Below are 13,870 nucleotides of genomic sequence, written 5' to 3'. Positions count from 1 at the left end.
TCATTCTAATGGCCACAGCAGGATATTTGTTAAATATTTTTTAATTATTAAAATGACATATAAAAATGAACGCATTACAGGACAGTCTTCAAACTTGCATTACCCAACTTTATAAACTTCAGGATTACACTTAGAAACAACACTAATCAATCAAAGATAAAACCCCTCATTTAAAACCCCAACCGTGTGCGGATATTTATTATGTCACAGCTGTATCACAGTCCTGTAAAGTACATACACAGTATTTAGACTTGTGTTTTCAATTACCACAAACTGTTTTGCTCTCGTCAAACTACTGGTCAGCTACCAACAGTGGTACCATGTTTTTCTGGTGACGTCATTGGAAAATTGCTAAATCATCACGTGACGTAACTTCTTCGTATTGTGCTTGCTTGTTAATTTTATTATTGTCACTTGTTACGCAATTTAAGGTTACAATGTACGAATATATATACATAATATATTAAAAGGCGTTTCAACAAAAATCGAATATATGATGAACTGATTGGGAGAGCAAGAACAACTGCAAATTCATCGCTATGTTTCAATTGAATTACTTATTTATAACAGTCGTTTCAAAACGGTATTACGAGGGCGAAGTGGTACATAAGGACACATGCTGTTCTCTAGTGGGCCGTGTGGTGCCCGGACCGCAATAGCGCTTGGTCCGAATTTATCACGACACCTGGGTTAGGATTATTTTCTAAGATTATAAAGCAGAAAACCTTTTTGGTAACTTTTAAAGATATAAAGTGTGTCCATTCATTAGAGTTCAACTCGCTTGTGTTTCATACACCTCGTGTCCGCTTACAAATTACCATACATAAAGTGGGGTAAGGGCCTAGGGGGAAGATCGGACATCTTTTCTTTTTTTTCTCGTCCCATTTTGTAATAAACAAATAACAATCAATGAAATATAAAACCATATTTTCGCAAATTCCATAGACCGTTGTTAATTATTTAAAACACGATCATAATATTAGGATATTACGCGCGAAATGTGTCCTATCTTTCCTCACCGATGCCAACCATATAACTGTGTGAGTGATTTTTTGCATCGCTGTCGTCAATTTAGATAATTCATGGCATAAGAGACCACTAGGTTAGTGAAATTGTAAAGTGTATTTCTCAAGGGCAAATACGCCCACATTGGCAGCGCCGATCCCGCAAACTTTCATATTTCTTACTCGAACATTCAATTGGTGGGGGGATGGTACACCTTTTATAAACAATTAGCAACGGTCTATGAGAGTCGTGAGGAAACGGTTTTATAATTCTCTAAATGTTCTTTGTTTTTTTTACTAGATATGACGAGAAAATAGAACGAAAAGATGTCCCATCTTCCCCCACCCTACTATAACGTCGATGTCATTATACATATTTCTTAGACCTTCATGTTTTATATCTGTCAAGCACCCTATTATTGCAGCCAATGTTATAAAGTAATGTGCGTAACTACAGCATGCAATTCATTTATGTCCTATGATCTATGAAGTTATTCTTCGCCACGGAAGGGCATAGTAGGCGGGTGATTTACATTCCACAAAGAAAGGATTCCAAGGCGCAAGATACGTGGTGTGAACCCGTGCCCGACACTCATGGTACAACTGAAATTTAAAACAAAATCAGAAATATACGTTACATACAAGGGTGGCTATTTTCGATACCGAATTAGTAAAAAGAATGCTTTAAGGGTCAAAGTTACCAAAAGCCTTTATTTAATTTATTATAATTTTCAAAAAAAAACATTTTAGATTAAATATTTTTTAAATCGAAGTTCCCGAATTTCCTTTTCACTTATAGTCGTATAGTAGGATGGGGGAAGATTGGACACCTTTTCATTCTATTTTCTCGTACATTTTGGTAGTAAACAAAGAACATTCAAAGAATTATAAAACCATGTCCTCGCGACTTCCATAGACCATTGTTAATTGTTTAAAACACGACCCGAATATTTATATATTTTGTGCTAAAGGTGTCCCATCTTTCCCACCCTACTATATATATTATACTACGTTTTGAAACATCGTTACCGTGTCTGGTAAGTATTAAGCATTTGCTACATAACTGAGCTCTGTTTTCATCACGAGAGTTATTTGATTTACTTTGAAACAACCAACCTTTACCACTCCGGTACAATTATGCTCGAAATTTCTCTCACATGGGATTGTTTCGATCGCTTTAAACATCAAGTAATAGAGATAGCCAGAGATGTACTGAAAATAAATTCAAGTAACAAGGAATTCTTATATATAAGTAAAAAATTGACTTTTTACCTGTTTACACCCTCCCAGCAACTTCGTTATTCTTAACTCAGACATTGATTCTGCCATAAATTGTATCTGAGCGAGTTGAACTGCTAACTGAACCTATGTGAGTGTAAAAACAACAGTTTACATTGTGTACGTGAATATTTCGGTGAAAGGTGAAATTCTACGTCAAGTACAATGCTGTATTGCTCCTACGTCGTATGTGCTATGTTGGGTAAAATTGTCCTAATCTGCATTATAGTTACACAGCGGTTGGTGTCGCGAATATATGCCTACTAGTACTAGCTCTGTCTATTTCCATGAAAAGTATAATAGGGCATGTATAGCAATATATTTGCATTTTTTATATTTTGGTATAAGATAGAGTTCTCCTATATTATCATGTCGAGTTCTCCCATATTAGAAACATTTTAAAGAATATACAAAATCAACTGTTTATAGGTGTGATATAAACATGCGTTGGTTGCAACCAAAACCTGTACGTCTTTAGTCAATTTAGCATAGTTTACCGTGTCACTTGTCAAGTCTTCGAATGTTAATACTTCCCGGATGTTGGACGGTACGTCACGTGGTCCCGATGACGTGAATGCGTTGCTAGGTAACATACAAGGAGGTTCGATTGCTGGATTAGTGTCCACGTTCTTTTAAAAAATACTGATTTATATAGACAAAGTTGGAATTGAGAAGACGAGTTTTCAAAAATTAATAATGCTGGCAATTAACCTATTAGAAACATTTGCCTACACACCTGATTATACGGATTGGGCCGATGATGGCGATGACTATATAGTTGGTTGGCTAAACACACATAGGGTAAACGCCAAAGGCCAACTACAGCGCGACATATATGTTCTATTACTGGTTCCAATCACAGTCCATTAGAAATATAGTATGGTGGGGAAGATGGGACATTCTATCTTTATGTTTTCTCGTACCATTTGGTAGTAAACAAAGAACAGTCAAAGAGTTATGAAACCGTGTTCTCAAGACACCTAAAAAAACGTTGTTAATTATTCAAAATACGATCAGCATATTTGGATACTATGTGCTTAAGGTGTCCCGTCTTACCCCACAGTACTATATATGAAGTATAGGGAGGTTTTCAGATGAATATGAGCTAAGGTTAAAATGTTGCTATTGGTAAATAATAGGCTATGAGCATCGAGAGCCGTAAAAAGGTGTTTCCATGACTCTGTGAGCATTGAGGTGGCTTAGATATATAGGAGCGTTGAGAAAGACGGGACACCTTTAGTCCATAATATCCAAATATGCTGATCGCATTTTAAACAATTAACAACGGTCTATGAGAGTTGGGGAATACGGTTTTATAATTCTTTGAATGTTCCTTTTTACTATCAAATGTAATGAGAAAATAAAATGAAAAGGTGTCCTATCTTTCCCCACCCTATATATATTATGGATCTCATTTCATTACTATCAATCGCGTTTATCTTTAAGAAAAAAAGTGTTTTATAGCATAGGTAAATGAGTCCGTAAAATGTTTATGTACGGACTATGCATTGCATAATTTTCGTGCTGAAAGTGCTAACTTACGATGGACGTCGAATAAGAAATGTCCTGGCCGCTTGATTCTAAAACAGAATTTGAAGTTACTTTAATTGTATGTATAGCAACAATATATACGCATCATGTCGTTTAATTCTCAGACATATAAATATGTTTCTTTAAACAATTTATACATTCCCACATTACCACTGTCAACTGATCGTTTAAGTACGTTTTTCTTCACCACAAAAGTCTGTACCGATGACGTATTTTGTGTTTTTGGTTTTTCATTAACCGGAATTACCCAGTCGTCATTTGGATCTAAGTCACAATAACACTTTGTCGCAGTGGACAGTACAGCTAACCAAAATACAACTAGCATCTTTGGTCTGAAAGGTTTTTAACAGAGGGTTTTTAAAACTATTTAAGATATCTATATTTTTAAGATTTTTTTACATTTTGAACACCTTTATTGCGTCAAAATAATGATTATGTCCGTCATAATGTAAAGATAAAAGTAATTTTCTTTTAACCCACTATCCTATGTCTAAAGATAACGAAACTCAGAGGAAATAAAACTGTACTATTGTACATGGTTATCCTTTTTAAGCGCGCCATGTCGAAAGAATGGCAGGACTCTTTCAACGGTGATACTTTTTCGGAAGAAAATTTAAGTCAGTACTTTCAAGAAATGTTCTTTACGCTGGACAAGCTGAGAAGGCGCACAAAAAGTAAAACAAATGACGCAAGAGTTATGATTTCCTCGTGCAAAGCTAGCAATCGAAACGTTGAAGATTTGACTAAAAAAGCCGAATATTTAACAAGAGTGGCTCGTAAAAATAGGCATGAAATGAAGAATCTTATACAGCTTGAAAATAAACTTGCACTTTGTCAAGATCGCTTTGACAGATTGTCACAAAACGCTGTAACGAAAGACTAAATTATTAATCCCTTTCCATAACGTTTACTTTGTCTGCCGCATTTGTTTTTAAATTACAATAGTTTTAAATGACTGCCTTGTCTGACCGCACCACCGTAACTAGCGGTTGCATTTGCATTTCACAAAGAGCGTGACTATTTTTAAAACGTTATCTTTGTTGAGTAGAAGACACTTTAGATACGGTGGTTAAGTTGATAGCGGTGCAGGCAACGCGGATCAACAGAGATATTGTTCTTATGACATCATTTTAGCGTGATTAAACTTGTACGACAAGGAGTACATCGTCTTTGTTTTATTTCGCTTTAATTTATATAATTACAAATGCAAGTAGGATAAAACACTTCTTTTTGTGATAGTCAGTAAACATTTATTGGCCCACTTAGGTTTGTATGACCATTAGTACAATGCGCTATTTGTAAAGGAAATGTATGCAAACATTTACACATTTGTAATAAACTAGTATGCAGTCTAATTATAGTAGGCCGCAGACAAAGCGATGTTTTAACACCCCACTTTATAACAAAAAATTATACGATTTCTATAGTCGTACACGTCGCGATTCGGTTGGCTTGGGGTGAAAGGTTACGCCGCCAACTCACGCTTTTTTCGGAACGATAGTAAAGAGATTTAAAGTTATACGTCAGTCTAAAATTGCTTGTATTCGACTATACTGAACACAAGGACAGCGTAAGATTTGTATTAAGTATTGTATATCATTGCAAGGAAATAATATGGCTGTCAGTACATCTACATCTGCTGTTGTGTCTCTAACATCGTCAGTTCTTCTGTTCGCCGGAATGCAATATTTCAAGGTGCAACTTGGATCGACCGAATGGTTTACAATTTTGGGCGGTTTTATTGGATCAGTCCTCTTCCTTATGCTACTTACAGGCGTTAGCAACCTGGAGAATGTGTTTTTGGATGACAACTTCCAAGCCAAGCTTTTCCCAGAGGTTCTCATTTGCCTTGTTCTTGCCATGACTGCATCAGGGTTGGTGCACAGAGTTTGCGTGACAACTTGTTTCGGCTTCTCCAGTGCTATGCTGTATTTCGTCAACCAAATATCCAGCTCCATGTACCAGAGTGCTGTTCCAACAACACCAGGTCCAAAGGCAAAAGTTCAAAAGAAGAAGAAGCATTAAAAACTGAACTTCTATGATTTTAGTCAATAGTTCTAATATGTGTTGGGTGTTTTTTGAACCTTTCTGCCAGCATGTCAGAATTATTTAAAAACATATATTTAAATATATATTTCGTGATTAATTAAATTTTGGTGATGTTTTATTTCTAAAGCAACTGTTGCGCTTTTACTGTTGGTCTTCAACTACAAACACTCGATTAATATGAAGCATTTATTTGCATTCGTGTCCGCATTGCTCAATTCGTTCTGTATGATGAAACATGTAAAACATCTATTGCTGTTTACCCTCTGTGCCTTTTAATTTAAACCAACAGCAGTTCATCTGTATATAATGGAGTTTTATTCAAAGCATTGCATAATGCTCAATACTATATAAATTTCATTAAATTTCCGAAAAAATGATTCCTAGTTTTAAATAGTTTTTTTTTCAGTTTAAAGTTATTATAATGCATTTTGACAAAACAATCAACGAATAAATTGTAGCTTTGTGAAGAGTGTAAACATTCCTTTTGTGACAGTATAGGGAGTGTGGCAAATGTTTGCAATTTTTTAATGTTTAAAATAATGTTAGTTGTTAAACTGTAATGTCAACACTTGAAATCTTCCAAAATCTATTAAACTTTAAATAAAGCTGTTTAACTTTTGTAATGTTACATTCAAGTAAAAAATAAAATTGTTTCACCAAAACTGCACTCGCTATTCTCCCATATTGGCTTATATCACATGCATGGCAATAAAACTTGTTTATTAACCAACGTAGGTTATAAGATGGCCACTGGTGGCCTGGTAGGTGGTCTGGAAGGAATTAGGAATCCCGGGGCTTTAACCTCGCTTATTATAGTCGTTGTGCTTGCTCTCTGCTGCCTCATAGCGTTTGCGTCAAGATTATTCGCAGTGATTCGATTTGAAAGCATTATCCATGAATTTGATCCATGGTGGGTTCTTTAATGTCAAATGTGTATCGTGAAACATGGTTTTTCTTTGTGTTGAATATCTTATAAATATAATTTTGTAATGTTAAAAAAAGTACATATATAGTTCAAATGATGAATAAAACCTCTTCAAAAGTTTGTATTCATTGCAGGTTTAACTACAGAGCAACTCACCGCCTGTCTACGTTCGGTTACTATGACTTTTTAAACTGGTTCGATGAACGAGCATGGTACCCACTTGGGAGGATTGTGGGTGGCACTGTAAGTGTTTTGTCACTTTTTTAACTACTTGTGTGTTTGGGGGACTAGTTCTTGTTTAACAGTAACCTGTTGACCTTGAATTATACAGTTGTTTCATGTTTGTTCTGAGCAAAAAAAGGTGTTTTTCTAAATTATGCAATGGGTTTTCAAGATACAATATATTTGTGGTAACTAAAACCTGATAAAAACTTCAACCAAGCTTAATTAAAAAGATTATACAAACATTTAATTATAATTGAGTTTAAGCCTTCAACATGAAGGTACCACCTAGCTATGTAACTGTAGAACTTCAGAAGTACCGATAATAAATAGCATTGGTTGACAATCGTTTGTCAGTGGAATTTCAAGGAAGTAAACAACTAAACAGCATCCTGTACTGATCACTTGCATCAACACACTAAATCACTGTTACAAGTTCTTGTACAGAAAAACACTTACCCATAAAGATGTTATAACTTTCTGTTGTTCAGCTTTTAAAGATAAAATGACATTTTTTTTAGATCTACCCTGGTTTAATGGTTACTGCTGGCTTACTACATTGGATATTGAACAGCCTCCACATCACAGTCCACATACGTGATGTTTGTGTCTTCCTTGCACCTTTATTTAGTGGCTTGACCTCAATCGCTACATTTTTCCTCACAAAGGAATTGTGGAGTTCGGGAGCAGGTCTTTTTGCTGCTTGTTTCATAGCAATAGGTAAGGGGCAAATGTGTTGATCAAGTTCTTTATGTGTATGTTTGTTGTTCAGAAACTGAGAAAAAACCGTTCGAGCCTTGGTTCATTATTTATGCTTATTGAACCAGTACTTAAAATTAAACAATTGAGTCTTAAATTTCAGTTGATGGAAAAAAGAAGAGATTAAAGTTTTATGTGTCAATGTTTTTAATAAAGTTTAAAAAATATATATTTTACATTTTGCCATCTTATTACGTGTGTTTAAATAATGCATTTTATTTTTTTATATATATATATATATTTTTCTAATTAAGTATATTCTGTTATGTGTAAAAACGAGTCAATACTGTCATTTCTATCACTTTAAAACTAACAGTAATATTGAATTTACGCAATGTTAGCTTTTACATTTGTTCCATTATTAATAATTCAACAGATATATATGGGAATTGTGTCTTTGTATCAAACACACAAATTCTTTAATTGAAATGTCACTTTTTGTCAATTTTATCTGTTTACTCTATATTTTAGTGCCTGGTTACATTTCACGGTCAGTGGCAGGCAGCTATGACAACGAAGGTGTTGCAATTTTTGCGCTTCAGTTCACTTATTTCTTGTGGATCAAGGCATTAAAGAAAGGCTCCGTGTTCTGGGCTGTTTGTTGCGCACTTTCTTATTTCTATATGGTAAGTACATAGAGCTACAACTTTCCTTTTTTCATACAAATATAAAACTTCAAATAAGTTGCAGCTAAATTACAACATTCACAAATATGCATATAGGCTATAGATCTATAGCAATATAGAATCTTTAAAGTAATTCAAAAATACGTACATGATGTCATTGGTGTATATATAGCTTTATAATTTGTAATAAGTTTTGCATATATTTACATATTTTTTTATAAATTCCATGGTCCATCATTTGAGTTAACTAATCTTTAACAATGGTTAAAAACACAGGTATCAGCATGGGGAGGTTATGTGTTCATTATAAACCTTATCCCACTCCATGTGTTTGTGTTGCTGCTAATGCAAAGATTCTCCAGCAGAGTATATGTTGGTAAGATTGTCTGATTCATTTCCCTATGTATATCCGTAATACCACCCTTAAGTATAGCAGTCACATCATCAAGTGTAGTTATTATGACTGGCATTTTAGAATTAAATTTGCATTATCAAATACATCTTTTAATACACTACTGTCAACTTTTCATTTTTTGGTAAATTTTTTAATTTGATATTTTTAATATTCTAACAGCGAGTTTCTTTGATTGTTTTGACCACTTTGAATACATATATATGTTGCCTATTAAAACAACAGCCAATAAAGATTAATACAACCCTCTTGAGCTTATAAACTAATATTTCGTCTCCACAGCATACACCACATTCTTTATCCTGGGTCTCCTGCTTTCAATGCAAATCCCATTCGTTGGTTTTCAACCAATAAGAACGAGCGAGCATATGGCGTCCGCAGGTGCATAGAATTTAAAACTTAAAAAACAAAAAATTTGTAAAAAAATTAAAGATTTTAGATTTTAATTGGAATTTTTAATTTGGCTGCAATTAAAGTACAAGGTCCAGTGAATCAAGATTAAAATGTTCATAAAATTATTCTTGTAGCAGAGAACTGGACTCTTACATATAATAATCAGAGACCTCAAACTTTTTATAATGAAGAATAGGCATAAAAAGTCAGAAGTTTATTCCTGTGAAGGAAATCTAACGATTTATTTTACTGATTAAAACAGTGTAGAAAATTTCTAAGTAGACTTACCTACCCTGATACCTGAGGTTTATGCAAATAATATCTCTGTATTATTTCATTGTTGCAAGTTCCTCATAAAGTTGTTTTACTTTAGGCGTTTTCCTTCTCCTGCAAGTTTATTGTTTTCTCGACTATGTTCGTTCACGCACGACCAAACAACAATTCCGATCACTCTTCTTCCTCGCCATCCTTATCATGTGTGTTGTCCTTGTGGTTGGTGTTGTTGCACTCACTTATGCAGGTGAATATGCATTGAGTTTCAGCACTAAATTATGACTATGTTAGTGTAGGGAAATAGTTCTTCACTACATGACAAATGAATTGAACTCTTTATTTGATTATATTTTTACTTTGTTACAATTATGTATATGTATTGTATTGAAAATGTCTAATGCTTCACTAATTTTAAATGACAAAAAATCTGGTATAATATGTATGTATATGTTCAAAAACTAATTGCTTGGAAGTAAAAGGCAAATAATTAAGTAAATATAGAAATGGTCATACCAAGTTAACTGTTAACCACTGTTTCAGAAGCTTATAGTTCACAACTAAAGAAAATCTTTAAAAAACTGTGGCTTTAAGTAATTCGATTTCTTATACCAGGATATATCGCTCCATGGAGTGGAAGGTTTTACTCGTTGTGGGACACGGGGTACGCGAAGATCCACATCCCGATCATTGCATCTGTGTCCGAACATCAGCCAACCACATGGTCATCCTTCTTCTTTGATCTTCATGTCCTCTCGTGCACTTTCCCAGTAGGAATCTGGCTTTGCATCCATAAGATAAATGATGAAAGAGTTTTTGGTGAGATCACTTCTTTTGCTATTGTTAATGTATTTCAGGTGTTCATCTCTTAGAAATTAGTGAGGTTTTTATAGGCATGGTCTTTTGAATGGTATTTTGTTCAGTAATTAAATTGTTCATAAATTAGTTGTTTTAAAAAATGTTTTTGTTTATTTTCTTATTCTTTAATGCTAAACTAAGTAAAACTGTATGTTTTTAAAAATTTTAAATAAATTTCGAAAATTTTATAAAAAAGTTGTAACATTTTATTCTGTTCTGTTGCGCAGTGGTCCTGTATGCAGTGTTTGCAGCTTATTTTGCCGGTGTAATGGTTCGTTTGATGTTGACACTTACACCAGTTGTGTGTATGCTAGCTGGCATCACTTTTTCGGCAACACTTAGCTATTTTATCAAGGTGAAAACTATTTTTTGTTAATAACACATACATACTCTATCTGTTTCTATGAACAGTGACCTTAATTTATGGTATTAATATTAATATAGGATTAAAATTTAGGCATACTGTTTAGAAATCTAAAATTATCAACAAATTAGGAAAATATATTTTATAATTTTGTTAAAAACCTAAAACGTCTACATTTAAAAAAAAAATTTTTAGTTGTTTCTTTTAAATTGGCATATTAAATTTTCCCTGATTACCAAACATAATTAATAAAATTATTATTTTAATTCATTAGGATGATGACAATGAAGGAAATTTAAAAAACAAGAAAGAAAACAAAAAGAGAGCCAGCATAGCTCGGGTAAGCTATTATGATGTCATACTTGGTTTTGTGGGGCAAATATGTGGTTGTTTTATTCGAAAATTGTTTTTTTCATGCTTATGGCCAGGAGTGGCAGCTTGAAAAGTCGCAGGTAATTGTTTAGGTTGGTTGCCAGTTGGTGATAGTTTATGGTAGCGTGGTGACTTTTGTATGGGTATGAATTTTAAAAGGTGGCTGCAAATTTTGATCGTTTTTCGTTGCACTTTTAGTAAAGACTTTAAATACAATGTGCAGACAATTTACTGCCAGGAAGAAAAATATTTTTTATATTTCTTATGTAAAAAATAAAAATAAACATGCTCGTTCATGCAGAACAACGACAATGGTGAATATGCGATGGTTGGAGATGACGACGATAGCGAGGGCGATGAAGCACAAAATGCTGAGTCACAATCCCCTCGTAGTTTGTATGACAAAGCAGGAAAAAGCAACCGAGGTAAAAATTATTTTGTTTTATTCTAATCTACAGAATAGAAGGTCTTGCAGTGTGGTACGTCATGGATTTCCACCAGAGTTGATTCGCAACACACAACTTGTTTTTTTTTAGTTTAAAAAAAATAGAAATGAACAACAGTTCTATAATATGTTAGAACTTGACAAAGCCTTGTTAAAACTTTTGCCTTAAAAAGTGTATATATTTTTTAAAGCGATCTAACATATTTTTTTTTTAATTGTGACTTTAAAAAAAAAATCATATAGATGCTTTTAATTTTCAGCTGCAAAGAAATCGAGTTCCTCATCAGCCCCACCTACTGGTGGTAAGAAAAATAAACAAGAATTCGTCGGTCTTGGTGCAAATGTTAAGGTGAGCATAAATGTCAATGTGTCTTATATAAAAAAAAAGTATAAAAACATTACGTTTATGCTTTGTATCATATGACCCAATTTACTGACTTTTATTGCATGCCGTATGTTGGAATTTGTCATAAAATGATAGTGTTTAAAAGCTTAATTGTTGACAAATTTATGTTTTAAATTTTCATATCTAAACAACTGAAAAAAATTGATGGTGCATCTCATGTTAAGGCGGTTTTAAATAAGTTCGGCATCTTTTACTGAAAAACATTGTCCAACTTGCATTAAATTATATTTTATAAATATGCGAAATACCCTCAGCTGTAAGCCTATTTGTTTACATAAAATTTTAAGTTATTTTTTTTCACCTAATAATAACTTTGATGATGTCACAGGGTCTTGTGATGATGTCATTCTTGTTGATGTTGATGCTGTTCGTGGTTCACTGCACATGGGTGACGAGCAATGCTTACTCGAGTCCAAGTGTCGTGCTTGCTTCCTATAATAACGACGGGTAACATAAAAATAACATTAATTTATTTAGTCGGCAAAATATCGATAAAATATGGACCACAATTTAAGCATTTTTTTAAGATTTATTATATATATATATGTTCTAAAAATAGTAGTAACTTAAAAATCTTACCAAAAAAATATTTTACTTTTTTACCAAAAATTAATTTACCTTAGGTCTCGAGTTATCCTTGATGACTTTCGTGAGGCTTACCATTGGTTGAGACAGAACACGCATGACCGAGCACGTGTGATGTCATGGTGGGATTACGGATACCAGATTGCGGGGATGGCTAACCGAACAACACTTGTTGATAATAACACTTGGAACAACAGTCATATTGCATTGGTGGGTATTTTACTACTTTCTATAAGTTATTTATCTGTATAAAGCACTTACATAACATATAACACCATAATGCTGAAACGCAAGTCAGGAAATAAGTGAAATTATTTAAAATATATATTTACAGTTGGGAGGGGGACAAAACACCTTTGGCACATAGTATCTAAATATCCTGATCCTGTTTTAGACAATTAACAAGTGTCTATAGGAGCCATGAGCATACATTTTTATTAATCATTAAATGTTTTTTTTGTTTACTACCAAACAGAGTGAGAACATAGAATGAAAAGGTGTCCCATCTTCCCCACTCTACTATATATATATATTTGATTCAACAAATATGATTGATATACTTTAGTATAACTAACATATGAAGCTTAGCAATTTATTCTGGAGTAATTAATTTTGGGATATCAAGTCACACATTTTGTTTGGTAACTACAGCAGCAGGGTATTTATTTCTCGCAATAAAAAAAAGGATTTTTTTTGTATTTTTTGACAATTTAATCATCGATGATATTTTGATTAGGTTGGTAAAGCAATGGCATCCACGGAAGATAAATCCATCGAGATCATGAGGATGTTGGATGTTGATTATGTCCTCATTATATTTGGAGGTATGATCGGATACTCGGGCGATGACATCAATAAGTTTCTATGGATGGTAAGTTTCGCTCTCTTGTTTTTCTTATAATTTGGTTTCCATTGTCAACGGGTCAAATATTGGTAAAACAAATATATCGGCACCTTTTTTTTAGTGTGAAATTTATTGGATCCAAAACGCACATATGATAACCGATTTTCTGTTTAAGGGAATTCAGTCATTTCTCATTATAAGAGGGTATCCCAATTGCACTGTAAAGTGAAAGTGTTTTACTAAAATAATTATCCCTCTTATCTTAAAAACCACTGTCTTTATTATTTTCTGGCTTCGTTAGTGTTTGTTCTGAACAAAGAAATCTTATACAGGTGCGTATCGCTGAAGGGGAACACCCTGGTGATATCAAGGAAAGCAAATACTTCACCCAGAACGGTGAATTCCGTGTCGATCAAGGGGGTTCCCCCAGCCTGCTTAACTGTCTCATGTACAAGATGAGCTATTATCGGTAAAACAAATTAAATATATTTTCTTAAGTTTCCAGAA

The 13,870-nt window shown here is 33.6% G+C and overlaps 3 protein-coding genes across 4 annotated transcripts in view; 2 read left to right on the top strand and 1 right to left on the bottom strand.

Annotated features, from left to right (window-relative positions):
* Nucleotides 1–1,294: 1,294 nt before the first annotated feature.
* LOC101242814 lies at nt 1,295–4,197 on the bottom strand. Of its 2 annotated transcripts, none has more exons than XM_026835482.1 (6): nt 3,984–4,197; nt 3,825–3,862; nt 2,780–2,911; nt 2,277–2,369; nt 2,106–2,216; nt 1,295–1,607 (listed from the first exon to the last, which is right to left on the bottom strand). In XM_026835482.1, the coding sequence occupies exons 1-6, from the start codon at nt 4,156–4,158 to the stop codon at nt 1,488–1,490; spliced, it is 669 nt and encodes a 222-aa protein (XP_026691283.1). In that variant the 5' UTR covers nt 4,159–4,197; the 3' UTR covers nt 1,295–1,487. The 2 variants fall into 2 exon arrangements, with proteins under 2 accessions (XP_026691283.1, XP_004225642.1); XM_004225594.3 differs by having other exon boundaries at nt 2,121–2,216; nt 3,984–4,193.
* Nucleotides 4,198–5,299: 1,102 nt separating this feature from the next.
* LOC100178814 (keratinocyte-associated protein 2) lies at nt 5,300–6,617 on the top strand. The gene has a single exon (XM_002127805.4). The coding sequence runs from the start codon at nt 5,448–5,450 to the stop codon at nt 5,856–5,858; it is 411 nt and encodes a 136-aa protein (XP_002127841.1). The 5' UTR covers nt 5,300–5,447; the 3' UTR covers nt 5,859–6,617.
* LOC100182725 (dolichyl-diphosphooligosaccharide--protein glycosyltransferase subunit STT3B) overlaps nt 6,547–13,870 on the top strand; it is an 8,427-nt gene continuing 1,103 nt past the window's right edge. The window contains exons 1-17 of the mRNA XM_026836892.1: nt 6,547–6,792; nt 6,942–7,050; nt 7,551–7,749; nt 8,260–8,414; nt 8,691–8,790; nt 9,109–9,207; nt 9,593–9,739; nt 10,105–10,308; nt 10,575–10,702; nt 10,986–11,051; nt 11,140–11,163; nt 11,385–11,508; nt 11,789–11,877; nt 12,263–12,381; nt 12,558–12,729; nt 13,256–13,390; nt 13,696–13,833. Coding sequence (XP_026692693.1) covers nt 6,581–6,792; nt 6,942–7,050; nt 7,551–7,749; nt 8,260–8,414; nt 8,691–8,790; nt 9,109–9,207; nt 9,593–9,739; nt 10,105–10,308; nt 10,575–10,702; nt 10,986–11,051; nt 11,140–11,163; nt 11,385–11,508; nt 11,789–11,877; nt 12,263–12,381; nt 12,558–12,729; nt 13,256–13,390; nt 13,696–13,833 — 2,220 coding nt within the window. The 5' untranslated portion in view covers nt 6,547–6,580. The remainder of the gene's footprint in view (nt 6,793–6,941; nt 7,051–7,550; nt 7,750–8,259; nt 8,415–8,690; nt 8,791–9,108; nt 9,208–9,592; nt 9,740–10,104; nt 10,309–10,574; nt 10,703–10,985; nt 11,052–11,139; nt 11,164–11,384; nt 11,509–11,788; nt 11,878–12,262; nt 12,382–12,557; nt 12,730–13,255; nt 13,391–13,695; nt 13,834–13,870) is intronic.

The sequence above is a fragment of the Ciona intestinalis genome, chromosome 1, assembly GCF_000224145.3.
Source record: "Ciona intestinalis chromosome 1, KH, whole genome shotgun sequence".
Lineage (NCBI taxonomy): Eukaryota > Metazoa > Chordata > Ascidiacea > Phlebobranchia > Cionidae > Ciona > Ciona intestinalis.
The sequence above is the reverse complement of the archived record's forward strand: the minus strand, read 5'-3'. Positions and strand labels throughout refer to the sequence as shown.